General features: G+C 43.7%; 1 protein-coding gene across 1 annotated transcript; it reads left to right on the top strand.

Moving 5' to 3' along the window:
* The first annotated feature begins 322 nt into the window (after nt 1–322).
* Nucleotides 323–26104, top strand: wnt6b (wingless-type MMTV integration site family, member 6b). Its single transcript, XM_005925919.3, has 4 exons — nt 323–1101; nt 10362–10582; nt 19164–19459; nt 20597–26104. Exons 1-4 carry the CDS (start codon nt 1022–1024, stop codon nt 21056–21058), a joined length of 1059 nt encoding a protein of 352 aa, XP_005925981.1. The 5' UTR covers nt 323–1021; the 3' UTR covers nt 21059–26104.

The following is a 26104-nucleotide window of genomic DNA, read 5'->3' as shown; positions in this document are numbered from 1 at the left end:
GGATATGCCCTTGGCCAGATAGGTGATCACACATGCAAGTACCTACAAATATACACAATATTAAAAATAACTTCCAACGTGCGACATGTGTGTCGTTTTTAAAGTCTTTGCTTTAAACGATTCTTAAATATGAAAGTGTGAATTTAACGCGTATAACCTTTTGGCACAAGCATCAAAGCAGTGCCATCGCACCTGTGCTGACGTCACCCCGTGATCCCCTCAGCTCTGATTTCGGGTGACCGTAAACACTGCGGGCTCGTGTCAGCCCCCCCCCTCTGTGCGCGTGCGCGTTTCCTCCTAAAACTAATTGCAGTTTCGTTCTCTCTCCTTTCTGAGTGACAGAGGATTTCGCTTCGCCCCGAGCGACGTCACACTAAGGTGGGAGAGCATTTTTGCTGCCTTCATCATCCAAAGAGCCCACACTGACAGCCGTCGCGGCAGAGACGCCTCTACCTGCAGCCGGTGAGCACCGAGAATTACCGAAACTTCATCCGGGCGTCATTTGAGGGCGAGCAGAGTGGGGCCAGCGGGGCTCCGCGCCTGAAGACGTGAACTGTTAGACATGTGTAAGCGCTCCTCTTCCTCTCTGACTCTGATATGACAGTTTTTTTTTTTTAAGTAAAATGAGTCAGAGCCGAAGATCCTCACGAGTGGAGCTTTTTCACGCGCTGTTTCGCAGTCAGATAAGACTTGAGTGTTTTCGGGATTCGTCCTCGGTCCGCCCTGGAAGCATGTAACGTGCTGCGACAGATGGGGCAAAACGACAATGCAGAGGTTAACCACACCTTTGAAAGCGGACATCTCTCCAGTAGCCTCTTGACCAACTTTGTTGCGCATTAAGATGCGCACGGCCGACGAGCAGTTGAATTTTTGCGCTCTTCTTGACAGTCTGTAAGCGCGCCTGCACCGACTCCAGCCGCAGACAGCAAGCAGGGACTTCCTATGTATTTAAGAAATAACTCGGTGCTGGCTGAGATCGTCACTCGAAACTTTGGTGGGGAGTCTCTTTGAGGATTTCAACATGACGGCTCGTCTCTCGCGGATCCAGCTGGCTCTGTTCTTTATCTCGCTTTGTCCGGTCAATATCATCGGACTGTGGTGGTGAGTTTGCATTTACTACCACGTGTTTTTCGCTGTCTGTCTCCCGTCAACCCAAAGCTTCGTGTGATTTCTGCGTAATCGCGGTTTTCCTATTTATTTTAAATCTAAATGAACACACACATATATAAATATATATGCGCAGTAGCATAACATTAATAAGTGATTAATGATTAGCACATTTCCCAGCACACTACCCGAATCCAAGAATGCTCAAGAACAATCTAAGGTGCTCCCAGAGTGAGAGACTAAACCTGAAGAGAAGACAGGGAGGTGAGGGAGGTGTGTGCATTTCATTGTCTGCAGTGATAGAGAGGACAGGGAGATTGGTGGATGTGGTGTTGATGGTGTGTGTGGTATGTGTGTGTGTGTCTGTGAGTGAGAGTTCAGAGGGAGGAATGTCAGGTGGCCCTCTGGGCTCAGTGGATATGTCATCATAAAACAATCCCTATAGGCTCAGCTCCACAAGGTGTGTGACAGTTGGACAGACAGACAGAGAGACAGACAGCAGATCAGCTGATAAAATATTTTCTCTTGGTGAGGGTCTGTCTTACTGTTTCAATAGGAATCAAACTCTCTCTCTCCGTCTCTCTCTCTCACACACACACACTTTTGTAGTGTTTGAATGTGCAGCTTTGTGATTTTTTTCCACTTGAATCCTCCCACTGTTCATTCACAGCCCAGTCAAGGTCAGTGTGGGATGTAGTGTCATGGAAGCTGTGTGAGTTTATGTCCTTGCATGACTGGTAGATAGAGCTCCTCCACTTTGCCATTTTTCCGTCTTACTGTAGAAAAATAGGTTTGTGGAGGTAATCTGTGACGATAGTTTGAATTAACTCGAGTTCTCTTTGTTAATAAAACATAAGAGTCTCTGCTTGTCTATCCACAGGCTGCACTGTATCTGTTACAGATTGTGAAAGTGAGCAAAAATAAGAGGGAGAAGAGAGAATGGGTTCAAGTGTTACTGGTATTTTACATCCAGTACAAGGTGTTTTTCTTTTTACTATAATAACTAATGTGTTAAACAGTAATTTGACATCAGCTCACGCCATTAATGCAGGTTAATAACAATAATGCGTATACATCTTCATTACCACCACATCACAGTTTTCCTTTACCAGACTTTAATATAAGAGACAGAGGTCCTTTTTTAGGCCAAGTGTTGCTGTTGGGCCAAAACACAGTGTTTATTATTTAGCCAGCAAAGTGAATGCCAGCCAGAAAAGTGCTGATCCTTTGCTGAGCTGTGCTGGTACCCAGCTGTGGAAGGAAAGAGAGAAAAACAATGTCCGTACAGGGTCAGCAGTCTGTTTCGTCGCCGTGAATTCATCGCTTTATTTGGGCTAAATCTGCTCATCTCAATGCAAATCAGTAAGCGAAAGAGTCCTGACACAGAGCTGTGCTGTTATCTGTGATGTTGATGTCACTGTTCGGCTGGCAGTGTGGGACATTTGTTTTAAATAAGACTGCAGAAGAAGAGAATCAGTGCGAAGAAATCAGCTACTTCCTTTTTATCCCCACTGACATACGCTGTCATCTTCTCTCACTCGCTCTCTAGCTCACTTACACACTTACTCACACACATAAATGAGTGGGCATATATGCACCAGCACATACACAGAAACGCACACAGTGTGGCCAACTGTGGAGCAGTGAAACCACACCTGTGGATTGCTCTCCTGTCTGCCAGGACAATGATTCTCTCTGTTGAAAGATGCTGTTCATACCATCGTACGTCTCTCTTTCTCGGTCTCCTTCTGAATGTCTCTGTCTCCTTATGTCTTTTGCCGTACTTGTCTTTTGAAGGAAAATGCCTATCACGCAGATAGGTTGTTGATGAAGGAAAAGCGAGAGCTGCAGTGAGAGACGAAGAGTGAGCGAGATGAAATGCTGGGAGATAGCTGTCCTTTCAGTGCCTCTGCTGATTAAAGCGCTCTAATCATTTGGCCTGAGAGCAGAGAGCAAAGCTCAGAGACTCAGACACCAGTCAGGAATGTCTTTGCTCTCTTATGCTAGTTTTGACTGCAGTGCTGAGCAGGGCCAGCTTTGTTGTGTGCCACAGTCCTGAATCAGCGGACGGCCTGCGCAGAGCGTGCCACAGGTGCACACACACACGCATACTGCATGTGTGTGTGTCAGCGCTGCATGCACTCCAAGATATACAGACACACTTATTCAGTCACACATTATGGTGACTATATATATATGTATACGCGCTCATATGCACGCAAACAAACACACACTCGCACAAAATGTATAGTGAGCACTGCCATCATCAGCACGAGAGAGTTTCATTGTAACAGATCTTATCTTGTCCTGGGCTGAAAGCTAAACGTGTAATCAGCACCAGGCAGATGGGGCAAGATAAACATTAAATGACGATGTGGGTTTGGCTTTATGTGCAACAGAGAACTGACATCAAATTGTTTATGTGTGTGTTAGTGTGTTTCAGCATATATTTTTGTAGACATTCAGGCCAGCAGTATATTATAATGTCAGAAGAATGCAGAGCAGAGGAGAACGACTGTCTAAGAAATGTCTAAATATCCAAGAATCGAGGAAGAGGAGCGAATTAAGCCTCGGTGGCACATGTTAGGACCTCCTTAAAAAACAGGTAGAATACCTTTGAAGATGAAGAACTCATTAGGCGCCATCGCTTCCTTGGTTAATGCTCAAATCAGGCAAACAACACCTCCAAAGACAAAAATGAAGAAAGACTACCTTCACAGACAGATTCGTCCGACACAATTAACCAAGCTGAGCACTTTTAGTGCCTAAACAAACATCTAAATAAAAACTCAAAAAGAAAAGAGTAAGACTAGTAGTCCAAGATGGGACACAGACGCAGGTTTCCTGGGTAACAGTCCGGGAAATGACAATACCCCGTCTGAATGTGGACTATTTTATCTGCGAACATTCTTGTGTGTGATCTGCGCAACTATGATGATTTAATCAGGTGATACCTGCACACAAAGCCACATGTGCAGGAGTGATACCAACTAATACCGTGCTGATGTTAGCAGGCGCTGTTATTTACTTTGATGCCTTTCACATTTAGGTGTCGGATAAGAACACGGGTTCGATTCCCGTCAGCCTGTTCTTAAAAACCGCTCGTGCAAACCCTTCAAAACCTTTTACAGACGTTTAATCTGCTGCCTGCATTTCAATCAAATGGTAAAAGTATGTGCCGAGGCTGTTTCTCTCATCTTAAACTTTGAGACGTGAATAACTGATCTGATCTAAAAATCTGAATCTGAAATGGCAGAAACATCTTCACACATTGGCTTCGTTTATAGACAGATGTCACTATGGCAACCACAGCTTGGTGGTGCACGTTATTCTTAAAAGGAAAGAGACAGTTTAGTTGCTCTAAAGCTTTATTTTATGTGTCATCACGCCTGCGACACACAAACAGGATCTGCCTTCCATCTTCCACGAGTGCTGTTGAGCTCTTTCATGCAGTCATGTGAATATGTCCATATTTTGACTCAGAAATGTATCTGTTAATTGTCACTGGGTGTGCCACGGTTGTTAAACCAGAATAATGTTTTTCTCGTGACATTAGCGCGGCGTTGTTGGTTTCCTGCTGGTCACATTTAATTGCCTTTGCTTCCATTATGAGTGCTGAAACTTTTTATGGCAGCAAATGTCACCGTTTCAGGCTCGTTTCACGGCAGCGTGTCAGCAGGATCGAGCGTGTTTGAAAGCGATCGACACGTTCAGGCTGAGAGGACCGAGAAACAGCGAAGCCGAGAACCAGGAGCTCGTTTTGAAATTTAGTTTGGGAACAGCATGTTTGAATTTGCACACATTTACATCACATGTGAACGGTTTCCTTTTTGTTTTCTAACGAAGCCCAGCATCTTGTTTCCATTTTCACACTCCTGCCGACCCTTTCCCTTTGTCTCGTTCGCTCCGGCGTCTCAGACTAGCGCCTGTCGTGACTGTATTCATCTGCAGCATACTTGAGGGATTAAGGAGGGATGAAATTCACTCATTCATGGGTGGAGTGGAAAAAAGAGAAAGGCCCACAGCTCCACGGTGGCGTGAGATCTTTAATGAGATATGAGGTCTCTATGAGTGCCAGTGTTGAATCCCTTTGTGAACTAAAAATAATATGGTTATTATATAATTATTGCCATTGTGAAAAACTATCAATCCAAGACCTTTGATCATGCCTGACACCTATTTTTTAATAAAGAGTACAAAGAAAGAATCTGCAGACCGAACTGCAGACAAACTGTAGATGTTTAGCTCATGATTGGAGCAGCTGAATATTTGTCATAGCAGTGATCGTTTTCCTATCAGTGCCTTTGATTCGAGTACTTGTGATTCTCAGCCTTGTTTTATCTCCGCCTGCCGCGTTCCTCTGCCTGTGCCCGGCTCTTTATCTTCAAGAAGAACTGTTCATGCGAGACAGTGTTTCCTCAAAGCTGCTGATACGATCAATGACTGAACTTCCCTCTCAGTGTTTTGCACTGGGTTATCTGCTCAGGAGCTGTATCATAAATGACTGACTGAAGAACAGTGGCACTTTGCATGAAGAGGATCTGATTACTTGCCCGGCTTTGAAGTTCCTACTTGGACGTGTATGCAAGCTTTTATCTGTGTCTGCACTGTAAGTGCACCTGCGTGGATCATCAGCATTTTTCGTGACATTACAAACATTTTTTTCCTGCTTTTTTTTTTGCACCTGAAATCCGCACTTTTTGGATCCACGGTAAAGCGAGTCCAGAGTCTCCCCTTCCTCACACTGATGCACACTATAATGTTTCAGTCTCCAAACAAGGGCAAGAATGCCGGGCACTTACAGCACGTTGATCCCATCATTGAATTAATGCACCCCATTTTTGGGTATATCTGCAGCAATGTGCTCTTCCACCTGAGTTCACCTCACTTCCATCATTCCCACTCTCCTCGTGCCCTTTGTCTAAACTTCTGAGTCTGATGAACCCACATTACCCAACCGATGTGCAGCCAAAATTCAGGCATGATTTCTTCCTACTGTGTCCCAGCGTTGCACGATCGTGCTTTGATGTATCCATTTATGTCGATATCGCTCCTAATTGTTAAAACTTGCAAAAGCTCTGAGTTTAATTAAGTTTACTTTGTAATGACTCTATTTAGGTCATGCCGGGGCTTGCTTCTGCTTGTCGAGAGCTAGCTAATTATTATAATTATATTAAGGTATACCATAACAATTGTTATGCAGCTGAAGACGGCACTGTGTTGCGTGACACAACCTTAAAGGGGAACTTTATCTCTCACGTCCAGCTCCGTTTGGGAGCTTTGCTGTCAAAATAATCCATATTTATCTCACACTGGGCTTTCGTGCTGCCACTCAGTGTTCATTTGCTCTCTATAAAAAGCTGTTCGCTCCCATTTAAGGCCAGCCTCTCTCGAAGGCAAATTTCTTCTGATTGGCTGCCCCTGGCAAACAGAAGGTTCACAGCCAGAGCTGTTTGCCTGAGATGCCCATGGTGACGTATCTCTTTGATAAATGGATGTCAAATGTCAAACGGACCATTTAGAGTCAAAGCCCGAGCTCACAGGTGTTAAAGCCACACACACACATATATGTAGCCTCCTGACTACTTTTTTTGTCAAATTTGTCGCATGTTTTGAATCTTTAAATAAATGTTTATATTAAGCAAAAAGAAGAAGAGCAAACACAGTTTTTATTAAGGGAAAGAACCTGTCCAAACCTACCTGCTCTGTGTGAAACAGTAGTTGCTTCCTAATCTTAATAAATGCTTTTGCCTTGTCAGCAAAATCTCCAGCTGTTTGTGATGTGCTGGTGATGAGTCTTTCTGTTGTGGAGGAGCTTTGTCCCACTCTGCTTTACTGAATAGTTTTAATTCAGACACATTGGAGGCTTTTCCAGCACGAGCGCCTGTTTAAGGTCAACTAAGTCTGATTTAAGTCTACACTTTGAAAACCTTCATTTCGGACTTGCTGCAATAGTCCGCTTAAGCTTCATGTCATGAACTGATGGTCGGACATTCTCCTTCAGGATTTTCTGGTAGAGAGCAGAATTCATGTGGTCCAGGTCCCGGAGCAGCAAAGGAGCCTCAAACCATCACACAACCACCACCGTGTTCGACTGTAATCCTGGGAAGTTTCAGCACAGTTCCAAGTTGTCTCCATGTGTGAACGTTGGCTCTCACTGTGATTCGCTGGAGTCCCAAAGGCTTAGACTTTGCATTACTTACTTGCTGTTATTTGTGATCTTTTGGCCCCCTTCACTTTGTCGGACAGTCTCGATTTAAGTGATTTTTTTTTGCAACAGATCTGGCAATAACCAGGTCTCTGTGACATTGATCTCAGTTTTTAAAAAAACGTGGTTAATCAAAGAAAACTCAGGATTCAACCTGCGGAGATGATACTGGACAGATGGGACAGTGTGCTCGCCTTCGACAGCCGGGAATAATGGGGCTTTTTCACTGTATGTATACTGTACAAGTTTAAAAACAAATACAAAGCAGATTGCCTCGTGGGAATAAGCCGCTTATCTGTGTAGGTCCGCTGTGAGCAGCAGCACAAAGAGAGAACAAAAGACAAGATGCTTTCTTAAACCAGGGGTGTAATTTTCAGAGGGTTAGGGGGGTTATGACCCCCCAATAATCAAACCCAACCAGCCAATAAAATGATGAATTATCTTGCATAATTAGGCTGTTGATTTTCTTTACTCATTTCAGGTATTACCAGCAAAATAGTTCAGCACAAAGTTACGCTGATGTCTTAAATGCTACGTTCATCCCGAGAGCAAAACTCTGCATCACAGAAGGTGTGAAGTGAAAAACCTGTGTTGTGCCCTTTTGAACAGGGAGACAAGGAAATAACATGAATGCATTTCATAAAGTCAGCATGTGCATGGAGTAGTGTCAGGTGGAGTAATATGTAGTAGTGAACAAGGGATCCTGGTGCCAAATTTATCCTTTCATAGCTTCCTTTTTAGCCTCTCTGGCTCTCTCCCGATATCTATCTATATATTTGTTTGTGAGGCTCCAGCTGTCTGTGGATTTTTCGAATGCCGTGGACAGAAGTCGGAATAAAACTCGAGCGCATTCACTAGTTTTACGGGTCTGCTATTATAAAAGCCACCCTGGTTTTTGCGAGCTGCTGACAGAGCGGGCCGCGTGCACGTGATGAGCCCTCCTGCAGACATACGCACCAACGAGCGTCTTGCCTTTCTCACAGCCCAGACAGACTGCAAAGACGTACACCTGCATGCATAGACAAAAATGTGACATTTATCTCTTCCTCGCTCTCTCACACATGCTCCCCGGTGGCAGTGGGTAGATAATAAGTGGTTTTTGGGAGGGAGTGTATGTTGCTAAGTATTTTACCTGTACCTGGTAATTAACACCTACACACTGTCTGTATGTTTCAATTATCTGTGGGATCACCACACAAACACTCATTGTAGCCTCACAGCTACACTGTTTACACAGAACACCTGTAATGAAAATACAGCATTGTTTCCATAGCAGTGTTTTCAACACACAGAAGAAATGGAAGAGTGGGTGTCCCACAGTTGTGTGTGGAGATGCCAGTGCACTTTCATCATATAACATGACATTCGGCTTTTTCCCATTGTGCTCTCTGTATAATGGATGATTATTCGGGATTAGGTGCTTTAGAAATGTGTTCTTCTGCTATTGTAACATAACAAAGTCCCGGTGGTACCATATTAAAGGGTAAATGGCCTGTGTTTGTATAGTGCCTTACTAGTCCCAAAGGACCCCAAAGCGCTTTACACATCCAGTCATCATCCACACACTGGTGATGGCAGCTACATTGCAGCCACAGCCACCCTGGGGCGCACTGACAGAGGCGAGGCTGCCGGACACTGGCGCCACCGGGCCCTCTGACCACCACCAGTAGGCAACGGGTGAAGTGTCTTGCCCAAGGACACAACGACCGAGACTATCCGAGCCGGGGCTCGAACCGGCAACCTTCCGATTACAAGGCGAACTCCCAACTCTTGAGCCACAATCGCCTCTTTCAGCAAAGAGGCTAACACGAACTTTCTTATGTGTGAAAGATACTTTTAATTCTGTCGTCCGCTGACATGTTGGCCTGCCATCTAAATTATTATATCAGTCTAAAAATAGACAAAAACACGCAGGAACGACCGCAGGAGCCTGTGCTGGGTATCAGACCGCCAGCGGAGAGAATTGGCGAGCGTGTTTGTTCTGCTTCTTAAAGCAAACTCTCAAGGCAGAAGAATGATATCAGGAGGCGCTATTAACAGGAACGAGGCTGAATGAAAACTATGGGTTGGCCTTTTCCTCGCCCTCGCTTTCTCCTTCCCTCCCTATTTAATTGTAAAACCTCAACTTATGAATCACATCTGCTGGCATCCAGGGACAAAAAGCATGAAAAGATGCAGAGCAGACATGGAGTAGGTGTTCTACATAGGATAAACTGGCAGCAGGCAGAGATGAGAAAAGCAAAGAGTGGAAATAAAGTCCTCTCATGAAGTCACTTTCCCTGTAGTGACACTGAAGTGTCCACAAATGCTGGCAGTGATTCCACGTGGCAGAGCCAATTCCCCCTTTCCCATTAAGAGTTAGAATAAACTATTTATCTGTGTTATATACACTAATCTGTCAAAGCTGCTCAGGACGATCACAGTTGTATTCATCAAATGCAAGAAATATGTATATACATATTAATGTTTTAAATATTTAAACTTCATGAAGCGAGCTTGATTTATTTTCCCTCACATTTAAACATTTTTTCTTCTTCTTTTCTGTAATATAATATGTGCAGATTCCCTGAAGGAGCGCTGCTTTGAGGACTCTGTGTGGTTTAAGCAGCAAAGCTCTTAACGTCTCTAAAATCTACAGAGAGGCTGTATCGTTAGGAAATCTAGAAAGACTGCCGTCTGGTTTACCAAAATCAACTTAAGCAGCATCAAAATCAACTGTAAAAAGCCGTCCAACTACATGACTTCCAACTTTTTGAGGACCGCACAGTTCCTCCGAGCGCAGTCCAATAACAGAATCTAAACTTGCCAATCTGACATCAGAGTCAGGATTCCTCTGGGAAACTATGCTGTTTTCTCCCACATGCTGATTCAAGAAGCACATTGTCGCATGGCTGAGATGTGGTGGGTAGAGGAGCCAAAGAAAAACCTTCTTCGACTGATGATTGCAGAGTTTCCCGAGTGACAAGATAAGCCGCGTGAACTCTCTGTTGTCATAACGCTGCTTAGAAACCATTCTTCTTCTTCTTCTCTAACATTGTTCAAACAGGGCGGTGGGCAGTCCACTGGTCATGGACCCCAACAGCATTTGCAGGAAGGCAAAGCGCCTGGCGGGGAAACAGGCTGAGCTGTGCCAGACTCAGCCCGAGATCATCAACGAGGTGGCCAAAGGAGCCAGGCTGGGCGTCCGGGAGTGCCAGTACCAGTTCAGGTACCGCAGGTGGAACTGCACCAGCCACCACAAATACTTTGGGAAAATACTTCAACAAGGTGAGTGACTTCGTCTGCCTCTTCTTAGTAAAATGCATGCAGTCTTGAAGGAATAGTTGGAAGTAGTGCTGCGAGTTAAATAAGAAGATTTAAATCATTCTCATGTCTACCTGGCGCTACAAGCCAAAATTCAATTTGAAGCTGTCGTGTCTTCAGCGGGGTTACGGTTATAGCCGCTGTCCTTGCATCAGTTGAGGTCAGAAGCCTGCCTGATGGCACTCGAACAAACAAGGGCAGCTGTTGTATGTCTGAGGAGACGTATTCACACTTGACTGACTCTCCTCTTCATCAGATTGGGCATGCCTGAAATGATCAGCTAAGAATGCCCTTTCTCTTAACATCTTTCCTAAGATCTCCTAACATCTTCCTCCAACTCTTTGAAGTCTGTAATATAACTGACGCAGGGTCACCGCTGGGTCTTCTGCAATTACTGTGTTGGTTTTTTCTCTTGTCTGATTAGATTCATAGAGAGTTTCTTGTCTCTCCGTTGACTTGCATTACAGAGGACCTTTATCTTTGTGTTTAGTTAGCAAACAAGGCACACGTATTATTAATTTACAGCAAAGGAAACACAACGTGCCAAACATTTCATTAAACTCATTTCTGCCTCAGTGGGGGACGATGTGCAAAATGAAGTTTGGCTCTGATGTGTCATAATTCTAGATAGTAACATACTAGAACTGCACGATTGCCATTAAAATCCAATAAGTTTCCCTTTTGGAGCACTTCTGATTTCATGTGGCCTGACAGTAAGAAGTGCGTCCCATCTAAATGAAGGTAAACACAATAAGTTTTTGCATCAGGAGGCATTTTTGCTCCTTTCAGCTGAGACAAAATCAAAATAACTAACATATTACGCGGCTGAGAGATTTCAAATACCCGTTAGATGTGTCAGATATGTTTACTCACCCCTACAATCAACACAGAAGACCTGCGAAACTGAAGTTTATGGAGAAGTTTATGTTTCTTTTAACTTTAATAACTTATAATTATAGATGCAATAATGCTCTCAATGCCTTCTCTTGTTAAGCTCTACAGCTCAATAACAGTGTGACATCAGAAAAGCCATTTTTCTGTAATGAAGGTGGACCAAAGACTGTTTTTGTCTCCTATATGAATTTATGACACCAGTCTTGTTGGACAGAGAAAGAAAGGAGAAAAAGAGAGAAGGAGAGAGGAAGGGAGAGAAGAGGGAAAAGGGCAAGAATCTACCGGTAGGAGACAGACTAGCAATTAATCATGAATTCCTGGCTGTCTATAAGGGAGGCCAAAGTGCTCCGCTGCTTTAAAGCCTTTGTCCACAATTACCTGCATCTGCTCTTAATGGCTGTTTATCATAGACTAGTAGCACTACATGTCAAAATAAAAGTGCCTTCATATTTAATGTTCTCTGGCTGTAAGTGGTTTGCTTAACCTCATTGACCTCTACAGTTCTGCAACAACACACTCTTACAGAGACACTTTCATGACAGTTTGTATTTGCAGAAAAACGAAGGCTGCGTTTTGCACGATTTCTGTCAGGTCACGTGCAGCAGCAGCACAGCTACGCCGTGCGTAGGTTTGAAAAGGGAAGCTGCCTCGACTCCTTTGATTGCTCGTCTCATTTTGTGTCACTCTCTGCTGCTGTGTTTGTGGCAGCCAACTCATCGATTCACCGCAGGCATCGTGTTTCTATTTGCTTTATTCGCTTATTTTTGCTATTTTTGTTTTACCTACGGTTACTCCAGCAGCCGACTCGCTGGGCACTGTTCAGTACTGTGAGTTTTCTCCCAATCCTAATGATTCTTACCAATCACGTTTCATCCATCTGTGTGCTTTTTCACGTGTACATTGGAAAGGTGTTTTACTGACTGAGTTAAACAGGCTTCGAATCCTGTTTAGCAAACAGCCTAAGAGCAGTTTAAAGACCTGAGTGATGGCATTTGTGTATTTCTTGCTGTGTTTGTGAAAAGGATTTATCTTGAGCTGCATCGCTGCTGTACGTCAACACGACTCTCTGAGGAAACAAGGAACGACTGTAGCTGCAGTCGGTGGAATAAGAGCTTTGAATTATTTTGTATTAATAACTGTGCAGCACGTGTGTGTGTGTGTGTGTGTGTGCATATAATGATGAAAACTATTACTCAGTACGTCTCGGTGTATGGAAAGAAAACGCATATACAAGGATCCATGGTGCAAATGTTTAGTTTTTGATTTGCGTCAAGACAGCAGATGGAAGAGAAACACTGAAGGTGAAAACTTAGTGTGTGTGTGTGTTTATATAACAGGGGTTTTAGCTGATTTCACAACACAACTGAAACACTGCCATTTCAAAGCTTTAGTGCGAGACGTCTGAATGAGTGAACACGTTGACACAAGGGCCAACGTGTCCTCACTCCCGTCTCATCACAGACTGAAGCTCGGTCAAGAACTGTATATTTTAACAAATTGGCCACCTTTTTTGTATCACGTGCAGGGCGCTCTGATTAATTTCATTACAAGTCAGTCAACATGGGAAATCGGCATCATACGATCACAGGCAGATGTGCTCTGCGGGGTCCCAGGTCCCTGTGAAGGAAAAGCTTTTTGCAGATGGGAAAAGGTTGCCTTGCAGCATGCTGTTAATGCTGTGAAACGCTGAATTTTAACTCAGAACACCTGTTGCAAAACCTAACCAGAAGGCTTTTAGTGTCTAAATTTAGACAGGACTAGAAGACGGGCCTGTTTTCTGGTTTGGAAGACAAGTGAACACAACATTTACTACCTCACCTCCCTGCGTACGTTAAATGTAAATGTTTGTTTGCTGCTTGGGTACAAAAACCATCTTTTAACACAACAAGAGGCACGTTGTCTTAAAAAAGACGGAAAGAAATTGTGTCCTGGCATCGTCAGCAGTTCTTGACGTGGGCTTTGAGAAACTTGTGGGTGCATGAGATAAACCCTGCCAAAAACAAACAAACTGGGAAAGTACCACAGACTGGTTCACAAGTTGTGTCTAGATCTTTGCCCATTTTAAGGCTTGGAGATTAAACTGGATTTAGTTTGAGTTATTTTTATAGAAATTGTGAGGTATCGGCTCCTGTAATTGTGGGGAATCGCTCTGCATTTCCCCACAGTATGGACATGAGCTGCATGCTGTGGACTGCTGCTAACGCTCAGCTTCACAGGGTTTGTACAGAATACAGACAAAGGAAGCACAACAAACACTGTCTGTGGGAAAAAAGGGATTCTGGAGCAGCACTGAGCAATGGTAGGACTGGTAAAATGTGTTAAAATGAGAGTCGTTGCCAAATTTGAGCACGTGATAGTTGACAGTGTGGATGTGTCCCAGTGGCTCATTTTGCATGTGCATCGGATTGTTTTCTTCTTGGGCCATAAACATCTTACATACACTTATCTCCCAAACAAAGACTTCTGCTTTCTTGACATCAGTCTTTATTATCCTCTCTGTGTTCGAAAACATACAGACCATGGAGCCAGCATGGCTCCCAGTGCGAGCCAGCCCCCAAACAGTGATGCTGGTAATCACATAGGAGATATTCCAAATTGTGTGTGCAAAGTTGTGTGTGAAATTCTGTCCTGTGTTACGAACCAAGGCCTCTTGCTTTGGGGCTTCACGTTAATTAAGCCGAGCGTCAATCATGTCAGAAACGTTGAGACCTTCTCACTAATGATGCTCTCAGGCTGACTCACAGATATGATTCAGATTCTGTGCTGATTGATTGACACACGGGTTTCAGGATGTTTTATTTTCCTGTCAGTGTTTTTAACATTAATGAGCCTTTAAACTGACACTGTGTGCATGGACGTGGATATTAAGCTGTGGAAGAGAGCCAGAGATTAATAATGACTAATGATTCAATGCAGAGAGGTGAGTGAAGAAGAAACACCCAGTGCCTCATGGGAATCCCCCAGCAGCCTACACCTATCGCAGTGTAGCTAAGGGAGGATTCAGGGTCCCCTGGTCCAGCTCTAACTATATGCTTTAGCAAAAAGGAACGTTTGAAGCCTTAAAAGTAGAGATAGTGTCTGTCTCCTGGGTCCAGGATGGGATCTGGTTCCACAGAAGAGGGGCCTGAAACGAGCATGTAGCCTTCTGACCTCCTGTGAGAGTGAGAACTGCTGAAGTCCAGCCCCAACATACAACCCGTCTCTTCTGATATGTGTTTGGATTTATAGATACTGTTAATTTCCACACACCATATGTGATTATATCAGGAGTTCCCCACCTCTCCTCAAACTGTCCCATCTGGGTGTTCCTTGTTTTTAAAAAGTATGAATCACTTCATGGGTAAATTCTGACAGAGATTTTCTTTTATGAGCAAGTTTTGATCTTACATTTTGAAACTCACTCGATATGACCACAGTTCACCTAAACAAACGTTTTCCTATAGCATGGATCCTCTGCGCTGTAATCCTTTTTAAGCTTTGCTTGACGTCCCTGATCACGTTTAGATGATGACCTCTAAAAGATGAAAAAGCGATTAAAATAATATGTTGTAGATCCTGCAGAAGGACTTTTTTGAAATCGAAGCAGACGTAGACAGGCCCAGACACCCAGCGTGGCAGGGAATTTGTTTGGAATTCATGTCTGCGAGGAAAATGTGAAACAGGGTGCCTCAAATCATCAAATTTTTGATAGCTTCTTTCCTCCTCTCCCTTCGTTTTCTCCCTCTTCTTTAAGCCTTCTGCTTTCCCCCCTCGTGTATGCTGTCGGCCCATTTTTACAGAGAGGATATTTTTGCCTTGTGCTAGTTGATGCCCTCAAAACTGAAATGTGTGAAAAACATGTCAAACAACACTTTTCATGTTCAGTTTTTGCCGTGGAGATTTCCTCTGCTCAGCGTCGTGCTTTGCAAGCACAGTTGGTGACATCTGGATGGCCTCTCGGCTTGTTTGGACACAGCACGTGTTGCTATCACCATATTGTACTAATGATTTAAGTGCTGCTGTTTCACACATGTGTTTCTAAATAGTTGGAGGGATGCTTTGGAGATGACACATTTTAATTTGAGTACGTTTGCAGTTATAACCTTCTGCCGAATGGTAGGAACAAAAAGGTGTGGTCTGCTTAAGTTGTGACACACACACACACACACACACACACACAAACAGACTGGGTGGCGTGCGACAAAACCTGCTCACCCCAGCGAGCCTTGATATCAATACCAGCTGTAAGACACCCAGAGATGTCTCCGGTGCAGGCACACTCGTAAAAGTTTGTGTGTGAAAAATATTGTTTTATGCAGTTTGAAGCATTTAACACTTCACAATAGTCTGCTCGTCTTCTGTGTCGTGAAGAGCTGCTGTGTAAAATGTTGGAACCAGCTCAGTAAATCTGAGGATTAGATATGTGAGACGGGACATGCAGCATTTGTACCAGAGTGTGTGTGTGTGTGTGTTACCATTCCTAATGAATCCCATTCAGTGAATCATGCGATATAGAGCTGGCAGTGTTGATAGTGGTGACTGCACAGCCGCTGCCTTCCAGCTCCTAGAAATAAAAATGCTTTTGCTTCATGTAAACTCAGCACACAGTGGTTAAAATAAGATTTTTCCCTCAAACCTGTGAAACTGTTGTGTTTTATTCTCTTCAGAGGTTATTTTTAGATGTTTTTTCGTTTAGTTTATCCTCAGCAGGCCTTACACTATTTAAAACACATCTTCCTATAAATTGTTATCATATTTTTTTATCCCTGCACACTTAACGACCTCACACACACGTGTGCAGTCCTGTGATAAACTAAGAACACCTTACTGCCTCCATAAGAATTGAGAAGGTAAGTACAGCCAGGTGCTTCTAATTAAATGTCAATTTGATTAACTCTTGATGATCAGCAAGTGTGGCCACCTCTGTAAATCTGGAGCATTCGTGTGTGTCCCAACAACGTCACAGTCTGTCACAGAACTGCAGAAAACCAAGAGCTACAGCTGAGAGGTTCTACAGGCTTTATTTAGCATGTTTAATGTTAAAGTTCATGAAAGCACTCTTAGGAAAAATGAAAAAGTATGGCTTGCATGGGAGGATAGTCAGAAGAAAGCGTCTTCTCTCTAAAATGAACATGGCAGCACGGTGCAGGATTGCAAAACTGCATCTGAACAAACGACAAGACTTCGCCAGATAATGCACAGCACCACATCTGCCAAAAAACTCATACTCAGTATTTGCAAGGTGCTCAGGCACTGGGCACACTGGGCATACTGGTACTCGGGACCTCGACCTGATGGAAATGTTGTGATGAAATCCTTCAGAGAGCTGTGCATAAACAAATGTCTGCAAACACTTTAAAGAGACTAATGTGGTTCCACAACTTACTGATGCACGACTGCACAGAGTGGAAGCTTTGATGTTTTCACGCAACAGTACAGCAGTATCTTTTGTCTGTCTTATTCTAAACCTGAAGAAAGTTTCTTATAATTCTTGTGCTTCTTATACTTATGTTCAGGTCAGAGGGCAACGCTGTTGTTTTTGGCGATGCAGCTCGTGAGGTCTAAATAAACCTCTTTACTCAAGCAGCAGGTGCTCAGTTGTGGTTTAGTCCCCATCAGCTAGCATTTGTTAACATGCTAAAATAGTAAATATCACATACACACGCGTGTCGTTATTAACTTATGATAATATTACTTGCTAACGTGTTAAACTGTAAATGTTTGGTTTTGTTCTTCTATCCTGAAGATCGACATTCAGAAGGCCAATCATTCAAGCCCTGTATGGGCTTTGGCTGCACAGCACATGGTAGCAGCATCAGTGTGTTGTTATTGCTCGCCATAAAAAAAAAGGGCAAACACACAAATCTTTTTTATTCCAGTTTGTTCTGCAACAAACGTTCAATTTAAAGTAAGAGTAAGAGCAGTGTTCACGTGCATTAGCTCTCAGCAATTTTTTATAGCTGCTCTTTTTCTGTCAGGTGATGGACAATAGCTGCTCGAACCCCGGATAAAGACACGCTGATCTGTGGGTGGCAGAAATGCTGAAGCACCCGCGGGGAGACAGACGATCGATTTGCAGTTGTAGTTGAGCACGGCTTTAACCAGCAGCGTTAAGCCATGCACTCGAAATAAACCAGCAGCTGTGGCGTGTGAGAGCTTGTGTGTACGGTTATGTTGGCCTGAGAGAGAAATAGCCGTCCTCAGCACCACAAAGCCAGCGACGCTTCAGTTGTCGTAATCGAGCAGGACTGAGAGAGAAGCGCTCTTATCCTGTTCCGTGGGGCTGAGATATCGACTGATGGGATGCAGAGACAGATGTGGAGGGATGCTTGTTGTTTTATTGTCCTGCAGCTGACTGTGGAGCGATACTGACCACTTAATGAAAAATATGTGTCCAAATGTTGTGAATCCCAACTTTGGACAGTTGGACGTAAAAACTAAACTCATCCCACCAGAAGAGCTTCATGCACATATTTTACATGTATGTAAGGCTTTTAAAGTCTCAGTTGTTGCAAGTCTGTCAGCTGAGGTTTGAGCAACAATCAGAATCAAAGAAGTTGGACACCAAGTGTTTCCAGTCAGGTTTGTGGAGCCAGATGAAGTTTTATGACATCCAGCATTTTACATGAGAGACATAAGATTTGAGATTTTGTTGCGACCCATCAGCAAAATCAGCTCTGTATTTACGGAGCATCACCCATATATGAACACTTACTGCCGTCTGTATTCAGAGGTCACCAACTTTCAGCAGAGTCAGTCGCTACAGACCTCCAAACTTCGCGTGGCCTTCAGATTAACTCGAGAACGGTGAAGCTTCGTGGAACGGGCTCACAAGCTTCATCCAAACCTTACAATGCAAAGCGTCATATGCTGTGGTGGAAAGCACGCCACCACTGGACTCCAGAGAAGCAGAAACATGTTCTCTGGAGTGACAAATCAGCATCTGGCAGAGTGTGGGTTTGGTGATTGCCAGGAGAACAGTACTTGTCTGACTGCACTGTGTTTGGTGGGGGGGTGTTTGGTGTTCCCAACTTTGTGGGAACACCAGTGCACAAAGTCCATAAAGACATGAATGCATTTCTGGAAGGACGGTCAAAAATTCCCATTAACACACTCCTAAATTGTGGAAAGCCTTCCCAGAAAAGTTGACGCTGTTATAGCTGCAAAGGGTGGGCCGACATCACATTAAACCCTGTGGATTAAGAATGTGATGTTGCTCAGCTTCATATGCGTGTGAAGGCAGACGAGAGAATACTTTTGGCAGTGTAGTGTGTATGAGATCGAAACGGCACAGAGAATTGTCCCCTGGGGAAGATCTCGCGAAAGGGGGACTGGAGATGAGGAGAACTGTCCCATTGCAGTAGAAAATGATCAGGCAGGAGCTGTAATGCTTGATGCCAAGGTTCTATAAGGACATCGATGTCGCCTGTATTAAATCTAAAACTCACATCCAGAAGATTTAGAATAGAAAATGTGTATGGCGTATATTTATACAATCCTGTATTTTACATGTTTGCAGTGGGGCTGTATAAGTTGTCATTACTTTGAATTCCTTCAAACTTTGGTAAAAGTCATCAGATATCTGTGGAATTACTCTTTGTGAGCACTTTTATAATGCTGCATGGAGACTCAGTAACCGAACCCCCTCTTTTGCTTGTACCTGTTCCTGTAGATATCCGGGAGACAGCTTTTGTTTATGCCATCACAGCCGCCGGTGTGACCCACTCTGTGACGCAGGCCTGCAGTATGGGAGACCTCCTGCAGTGCGGCTGTGAGGCCACCAGGAACAGACCGCCTCCGAAGCCGTCCTCCTCTGGAGACGGGGTCAAGTGGGAGTGGGGGGGCTGTGGAGATGATGTGGAGTTTGGTTATGAAAAGTCAAAGCAGTTTATGGATGCCAAGAGGAGGAAAGGCAAGAGTGACATCAGGACGCTCGTCGACCTGCACAATAACGAAGCTGGCAGACTGGTAAGCAGTTTCACAAAGTTTCTGTATCCTGTTCAAATGTAGTAAGAATGCATGTTTCACCTGCTGATAAAGTTCGACAAAGGTGTCGGTTGTCCATTGGAATGCTTCTTTCCATTCCACTAACATGCGAAAAGAGAAAGCCGCGGCCTCCAGCCATATTTGTGTCGTGCCGTAAGCTGATATTCTAACAAGAATCGGGTTTCTGAAACAAAAAAAACAAGAACGTGCCCGGCGCTTTGTTTTTGAGCCTCGGAGGCAGCCTTTCTACTGCCACTGTAGAAGTTAAAAGTTCCTCTGTGTTGTGAATTACCACCATGACGCTACTGGAAGATGAAGGAGCAAGTTTAGTTTGGTGTTTGTTTATAAGAAGAACGCTGGCAAATCTTCAGGATCACATTTCCTTGTGCGGCGTTGTCGCTGTTTGAGTTCGTTGCAGAATTGTTAAAAGATGCACAAGCAACACCGAATTATAAAGTTCACTTTAGTTGGGGTCAGCGGCAGGTAGAGAGGAAGAGAGGAGGGTTTTTGGGATGCAGTCCAATTGTAGCATTAGTGAACAAACTGTTTGAACATAGGAAGAAACTTGCACACAAATTCCCAGAGGTTGAGAAATAAGCGTGCTGCGATGCGCCCAAATGTCTGTTTATGTGCATGAATGCATGTCTACTTTTATACACATGTGTGTGTGTGTGTGTGTGTGTGTGTGTGTGTGTGTGTGTGTGTGTGTGTGTGTGTGAGGGTGTGATTATGTGCATTATAAGTGAATGATCTGTTGTCAAGGCTTGTTAGATGTAGGAAGGCCAGAGGCAACGTGGAGGGAGAGGGGGGCTGGGGAGTTAAATTCCTTCTGAATAGCGTCTGCTTTTATCTTACCTATCTATCAGTGTGTGTGTGTGTGTGTGTGTGTGTGTCTGTGTGTGTGTGTGTGTGTGTGTGTGATCCAGGGCCTTTGTCTGTCATATATCATGAAAACACAATAATAAATTCTTCTTAGGCGAATTAGTCATTTGTCATAAGCAGCTCGGCTTCACTTCAGGGTACAAGTTAACTGTTTTTGTCCTTCTTTCTGCTTGATAAACCCTCTCCTCTCTTTTTTCACCTGTCTGCCCTCTTTCACCTCCCTTTTCCCCCCTTTAGGCAGTAAAGCTCTACATGAGGACTGAGTGCAAATGCCACGGACTGTCAGGCTCGTGCACGCTGCGCACGTGCTGGAAAAAGATGCCGCATTTCCGTGAAGTGGGCGACCGCCTGCTGGAGCGATTCAACGGCGCCTCGAAGGTGATGGGCGGCAATGACGGGAAAACCCTGATCCCTGTGGGCCAGAACATCAAACCTCCGGACAAGCAGGATCTGATCTACTCGGACGAGTCTCCGGATTTCTGCCTCGCAAATCGAAAAACAGGTTCGCTGGGAACAAAGGGGCGTATATGCAACAGCACGGCCATGGACATTAGCGGCTGTGATTTGTTGTGCTGCGAGCGAGGCTTCCGGGAGGAGACGGTGGTGTTTGAGGAGAACTGCTTATGCCGTTTCCACTGGTGTTGTGTCGTCCAGTGCAAAAAGTGCATGGTTCGAAAAGAGCTTAGTCTCTGTCACTGACGAACTAAAGTTGAAAGTAGTCAAATTACTTTGTTAATTACAACTACTTTTGTTACTTGTTGAAGTTCTTGCTTTAGTTTGGATAGCGTGAAAGATGCAGAGGATCTCGAGTTTATGGTTATCAAGCTCAGTCAGAAGTTGAAACAATGGAAACAATGGAAACAATGGAAACAATGCCATATCCTCCTTCCACCTGCAGTTCAACAACATTGCTTAATAGGAGACGTTGCTTTTATTCCACGATATTCTGCAGGGTAGTAAGAAGATTAAGGACCTCACTATGGCCCATATTCCATTCCAGTGCTCATAGACGTACTGTTATCTAACGGTGTAAAGCTCATAGACTTGACATAAAAGATGGACGTAGCCTCCGGACCTAAAGAGTGAAGTAAATGCAAAAGTGCCTTAAACCTGCTTAATTCCAAAACCCAGCAGGGAGCAACTCCCCAATACGTAATGACTTTATAGCCTCGGTTGCTGTTTTCAAGTCTTCTTCAATCAGTTTGTAAACGATGGGCTCATTTCAGGTAAAACTGACAGTAAAGCAGGACGTGGCAAATCACCCCCATATGAACATGCCAATGGGGATGGTTTTGGTGGCTACACCCATCTTTCATATATATTCCGTCTTAACAAGTGTAATCATATTCTTGAGTTTGCATTTACCAAAAACTGTGTCTCAGTTATTGTAACTGCAGCGAATCAACATAGTGAGAAAACAAAACGATGCTGGTCTTGACCTGTTGTTCTGCTACTACATGAAAAATGTAAAAAAGGGAAACTGTAAACCGTTGTTATAGTTGCAAAGATGCTGTTAACACCATGCTTTGCAGGTGCGGACTTGGCTTGCCAGCAGAGACTCTTATTTATATAAAGATATGATGACTACTTGCTTCCGTCTGTCTCTCAGAAGCACTTTGGATGCAGCAGCTGCCACGGACGTCCTCATCAGCTTGGCAATCAAACCTGCAGTCGGCTGTTTCTCCTGAACCAAAATAGAAACCTTTTTTTTTTCATGATATTTTTTTGTTATCAAAAAAATGTATATGATGCATTTTGTTTATATATTATGATATACAGGGCTAATAATAATAATAATAATGCACTATGGATGTTAGCTTTTATTTGATACTGTAAGTGCCTGTGTGCGTGTGCGTGCGTGTGTGTGAGAGAAGGTGTGCATTATTGTGTTTGTGTAGGTTGGCCAGTTATCACCATATCCTTCAGTGTATATATCTTGTTGCTGTCGTTAAACTGCAGTATGCTGCTTACTGAAAGCACACCACTCCTGGACAGTCTGTCTCTGAGCGACACAGACGAGGTCTTTTTTTGTTCCTCTTCAGCAGAAATACCCATAAACTTATTGTATCATCTAATTTACACGTTTGCATTATCTGGCAGTGCACAGCAAGTATACTGAACTATAACACAACATTGCTTCAGTTTGTTCTGTTCAGGTTTTTGTGTTTGCGCGAGGTTTCATGTAGGTACGCATTTATAATTTAGAGTCAGCTGGTTTTAGCGGTGCACCGTGGCTCACATCTGGATGCTTCCTCGTCACTTTTATCGTCTGCTGTGTGACAGACTTTTATAACTTAACCGATGGTTATTCTGCAAGTCCATTTTGTAGCTGATGTTAACCACTTAAGGTCATGATAACAGCTGTCACAGTAGTCCTTAGTGTTTTTGTGTGAACGGAGCCAGAGCACGGCAGTGATGAAGAGGCTGCATCTTATCACTAGTGGTGTGTTTTGAGAATTTCCCCCTTCTTCAGCTTTTTAACACTTTCCAATCAGGTTTGGTGGGAACGCAAATCTTTAAAAACATTTCAGCGATGTCACTGTAACATAATTCAGCCCGTCTTTAACCAGCAAAGCTTCTTCGTTCATTGGTCATTTATTTAAATGAGTTTTGTCCGATATGGCTTTTTATTTCCATCTGCTCCTCGTCTTTGTATTCAGGAGAAATGGTTGCATACTTGGATGTTAACACTGCAGCTTCATTAAACATAAATGCCTAAAGAGATTCAAGTGGCTCGTGACTGACATCGAAGACACCGTTCAAAACCAGATACATTATCATTCCTTTTGATAATTAAGTTACTTTGTATGTAGTTGGACAAATTGTTATTTAAACTATGATGATACTTTTTAGTTTCGGTATTTCCACACAACAAAATAGATTTCACTGATGTTTTACTTCTACAGTGATGTAAGTGTGTTATTTGGACCCAGTCTATCACTCTGAACACTAGATTTTGTGAGGAGCAGCACAAACCTGGGATTTATACTCACTAATGTCACTGCTTTGGGTGTCTGTCACCTTGTTTATCAGACTTTTACGAGCTCTGTTTTTACATCAGCATGAGTTCAAGTTAGGTTTAAACCTCAGTGATTCACTAAACCTGACCCTTTGTGTAGGATTCTCTGTGGTACTCATAAAGAGGAGGTATATATCATTTGGGGGCATTTATTCTGTAGAAATTAGATGACAAGGAGGCCAAAAAAAGAAAGAAAGAAAAGTGGGCCTGTATTAGTTTGAGCTGTACAAGTTGACACAAGTTCATATTTTCCAGGAATTTGGTGGTGCAAAAAACTCGCGCCAGAAGTTGCGTTTAAGAAATGGAAAGGTAAGCCAAGAGGAAGAAAATGCCATGGGGCGCTCGTCTCTCCTCCTGTCCCCTACACACTGCTCTGCCCTCTCGTCCTCCTGCATTAAACCTGCGCTGGCGTTCAGAGCAGAGCAGCCAAAGCCAGAGAAAATAGACAGATGAGCAGGTAGATTTATTGGAGCATTGATATAAATAAAGTTGCCTGTCGACATCTGTGCGCATGTGGCTGCATGCGTCTGTCTTCGTCAGCGCGTGTGTCCATTTGCGCGTGTCTGCACGGGTGCGTAGCCAGGTTAGAACGGGTGTATTTTTCCATGTGACCCTTTGAATGAAACAGTGCCTTCAGATTGCAACATCGTCCCTCACGGGAACGAGTTTTGTTGATGCTAAGTGCTTACAGACACACACAAAGCATTAATGAAGGGCTGCCACTGTTCATGGATTGACAGTGTTACTCTGCAGACAGTCATACATCACTCAGATAAATAGTGTCCTGTCATTGCTTATCTGCTACAGTGGAGTCTTGGTGGTCTGCTGCTCTTATTTGCCGTACATTTAGTGCACAAAATGAGCGTTTACTTGCAGTAAAACAGATATTTGGAGGCGTGAGATTACATAGAAATGCAAAATGAGTGGGCCACTGTAGAGAAATGAGTGATGAGCGAGGGAAAATTAATGAACAGAGGAAAAAAAGAAGGGAAAGGAGAGACTGAAACAAGATAACAAAAGTAAGAAAGCGACACAGAAAAAGAACTTGGAGGTAACTCGACACTATAATTCTCCTCCATTTGTGTGAACTCTCCTCCGGTCCTCCATCAATCTAGCAGCGAGATGTTGCTTATGCAAAGGGCACATCCAGAGATCGGCTCTGTGTGGGGTTTCATCTGATACCAACGACCATAATTACAGGAGTGGGAGAAACAGAGAAACATACTTAAAGCAAACTGAGCTCACGAAACCTGTATGTATACGCACAGCATTCATCGTGCTTTCAAAATGCACAAATCTGCACACACAGTCTCGGTGTGTTTGGGAGAGACAGTGATCTTTATGAGTTAATGCAGGCCCTGGAGGTGATGCCTAAGTCCCACAGCCCACCCAACTTGGCTGCCAGTGCTCAGAGATTTAATAGTCCATTTTGTGCACATCACTTACTCACCTTTTAGGTAAAGCTCGCCTGGGGATTCCTCAACGGCATTTACCGTACAGTTAAACACATCGAGAGCGCGTGACGTGAGTAATCTTGCTCAGGGTTGTTCCTGAACATGAAGTGACTGGAGTGCTGTGTTAAAAATAAATTGCTTTGAAGATAAAGCTCTGCTAGAGTGGTTTCTCTCTCGCTCTTTAAAAAAAGTATTTTGGCAAAATGGCCCTATACTCCTTGAAAAATATACTATATGAGAAATGATGTGTGCTTTTCTCAAGGAACCTGCTATCATTGCAACACCCTAAAACAACACTTTCTTTCTTGAGAAACACTCATTGACCCACATCATTGTAGTGGGTGGATAAACATTAAGATGACCTCGCAATGTATCTTTTGCTCATCTCGCTCCTTCACCACCCACTCCCCTAAATCTCCCTACATCTGTCCCGCATCTCTGTTGCTTCCTCTCTCCGTCTCTTTCGCTCTTCATCTCTCACACACTCGCTCTCCTGCTTGCATGTGTGCCATTTATCAAACTCTGTTACCTTCTCTCTGCCCCGTGTCTTCTCCTTCTTCTCTGTTATCTTGAGTTGTGAAAACATGGCTGCCAGAAGTTGGTGGGAGACAGAAGGGGCCTGGTGTCTGCTCCGACTGCTTTGGCTCAGAGTCGGTTCCTGTGTGAAGACCAGGCAGGACGCTTTCTCCCAGGACAGAGATAATAAACACGGCTGTTTGTACAACAAAAGTCATGAAATGCCTTGATGGGAAGCAGGTTAGCAATGTGCTCAGACATGTATATTGGCATATTGTGATCAGCATACACAGAATCCTTCCATTTGTCTAATGAGGGAGATGAACGAGCAACAATGTCCCGAGACATCCGCCGTCTCCAGCTTAGTGTTTGTGCAGCATCGTGCACTTTTACTAAGGTTTAGTGTGTCTGTCATGCAGCACAGCAGGACTGAGGAAATCAGGAAAACTAAACACTCTGAACGGATTTATTCATTTTGGTGTTTGAACACTAGATGGCGCACTTGGAGCAGAAAGTTGATTCGTTGGAAAGTTGGTCCTCTTGCTCACTCCATCTCGTCTGTCATCAGAGCACTGATGGCAATGATAATGATAATAACAATTTAAAAAATAGAGTAAATTAAAACAGTGAAAATGGAATTACGATCAAGCACAACATAGATTCACCAAATTTAAAGCAAAGGTTTAAAACAATAAATGGCCATAACTTGTAATCCATGCACGTTTAGATCAATCAGCCCCTTATTTCTCTCAGTGT

The sequence above is a fragment of the Haplochromis burtoni genome, unplaced genomic scaffold, assembly GCF_018398535.1.
Source record: "Haplochromis burtoni strain Fernald_Lab_line unplaced genomic scaffold, NCSU_Asbu1 Contig_74, whole genome shotgun sequence".
NCBI lineage: Eukaryota > Metazoa > Chordata > Actinopteri > Cichliformes > Cichlidae > Haplochromis > Haplochromis burtoni.
Note: the sequence above shows the minus strand (reverse complement) of the source record. Positions and strands in the feature narration are given on the sequence as shown.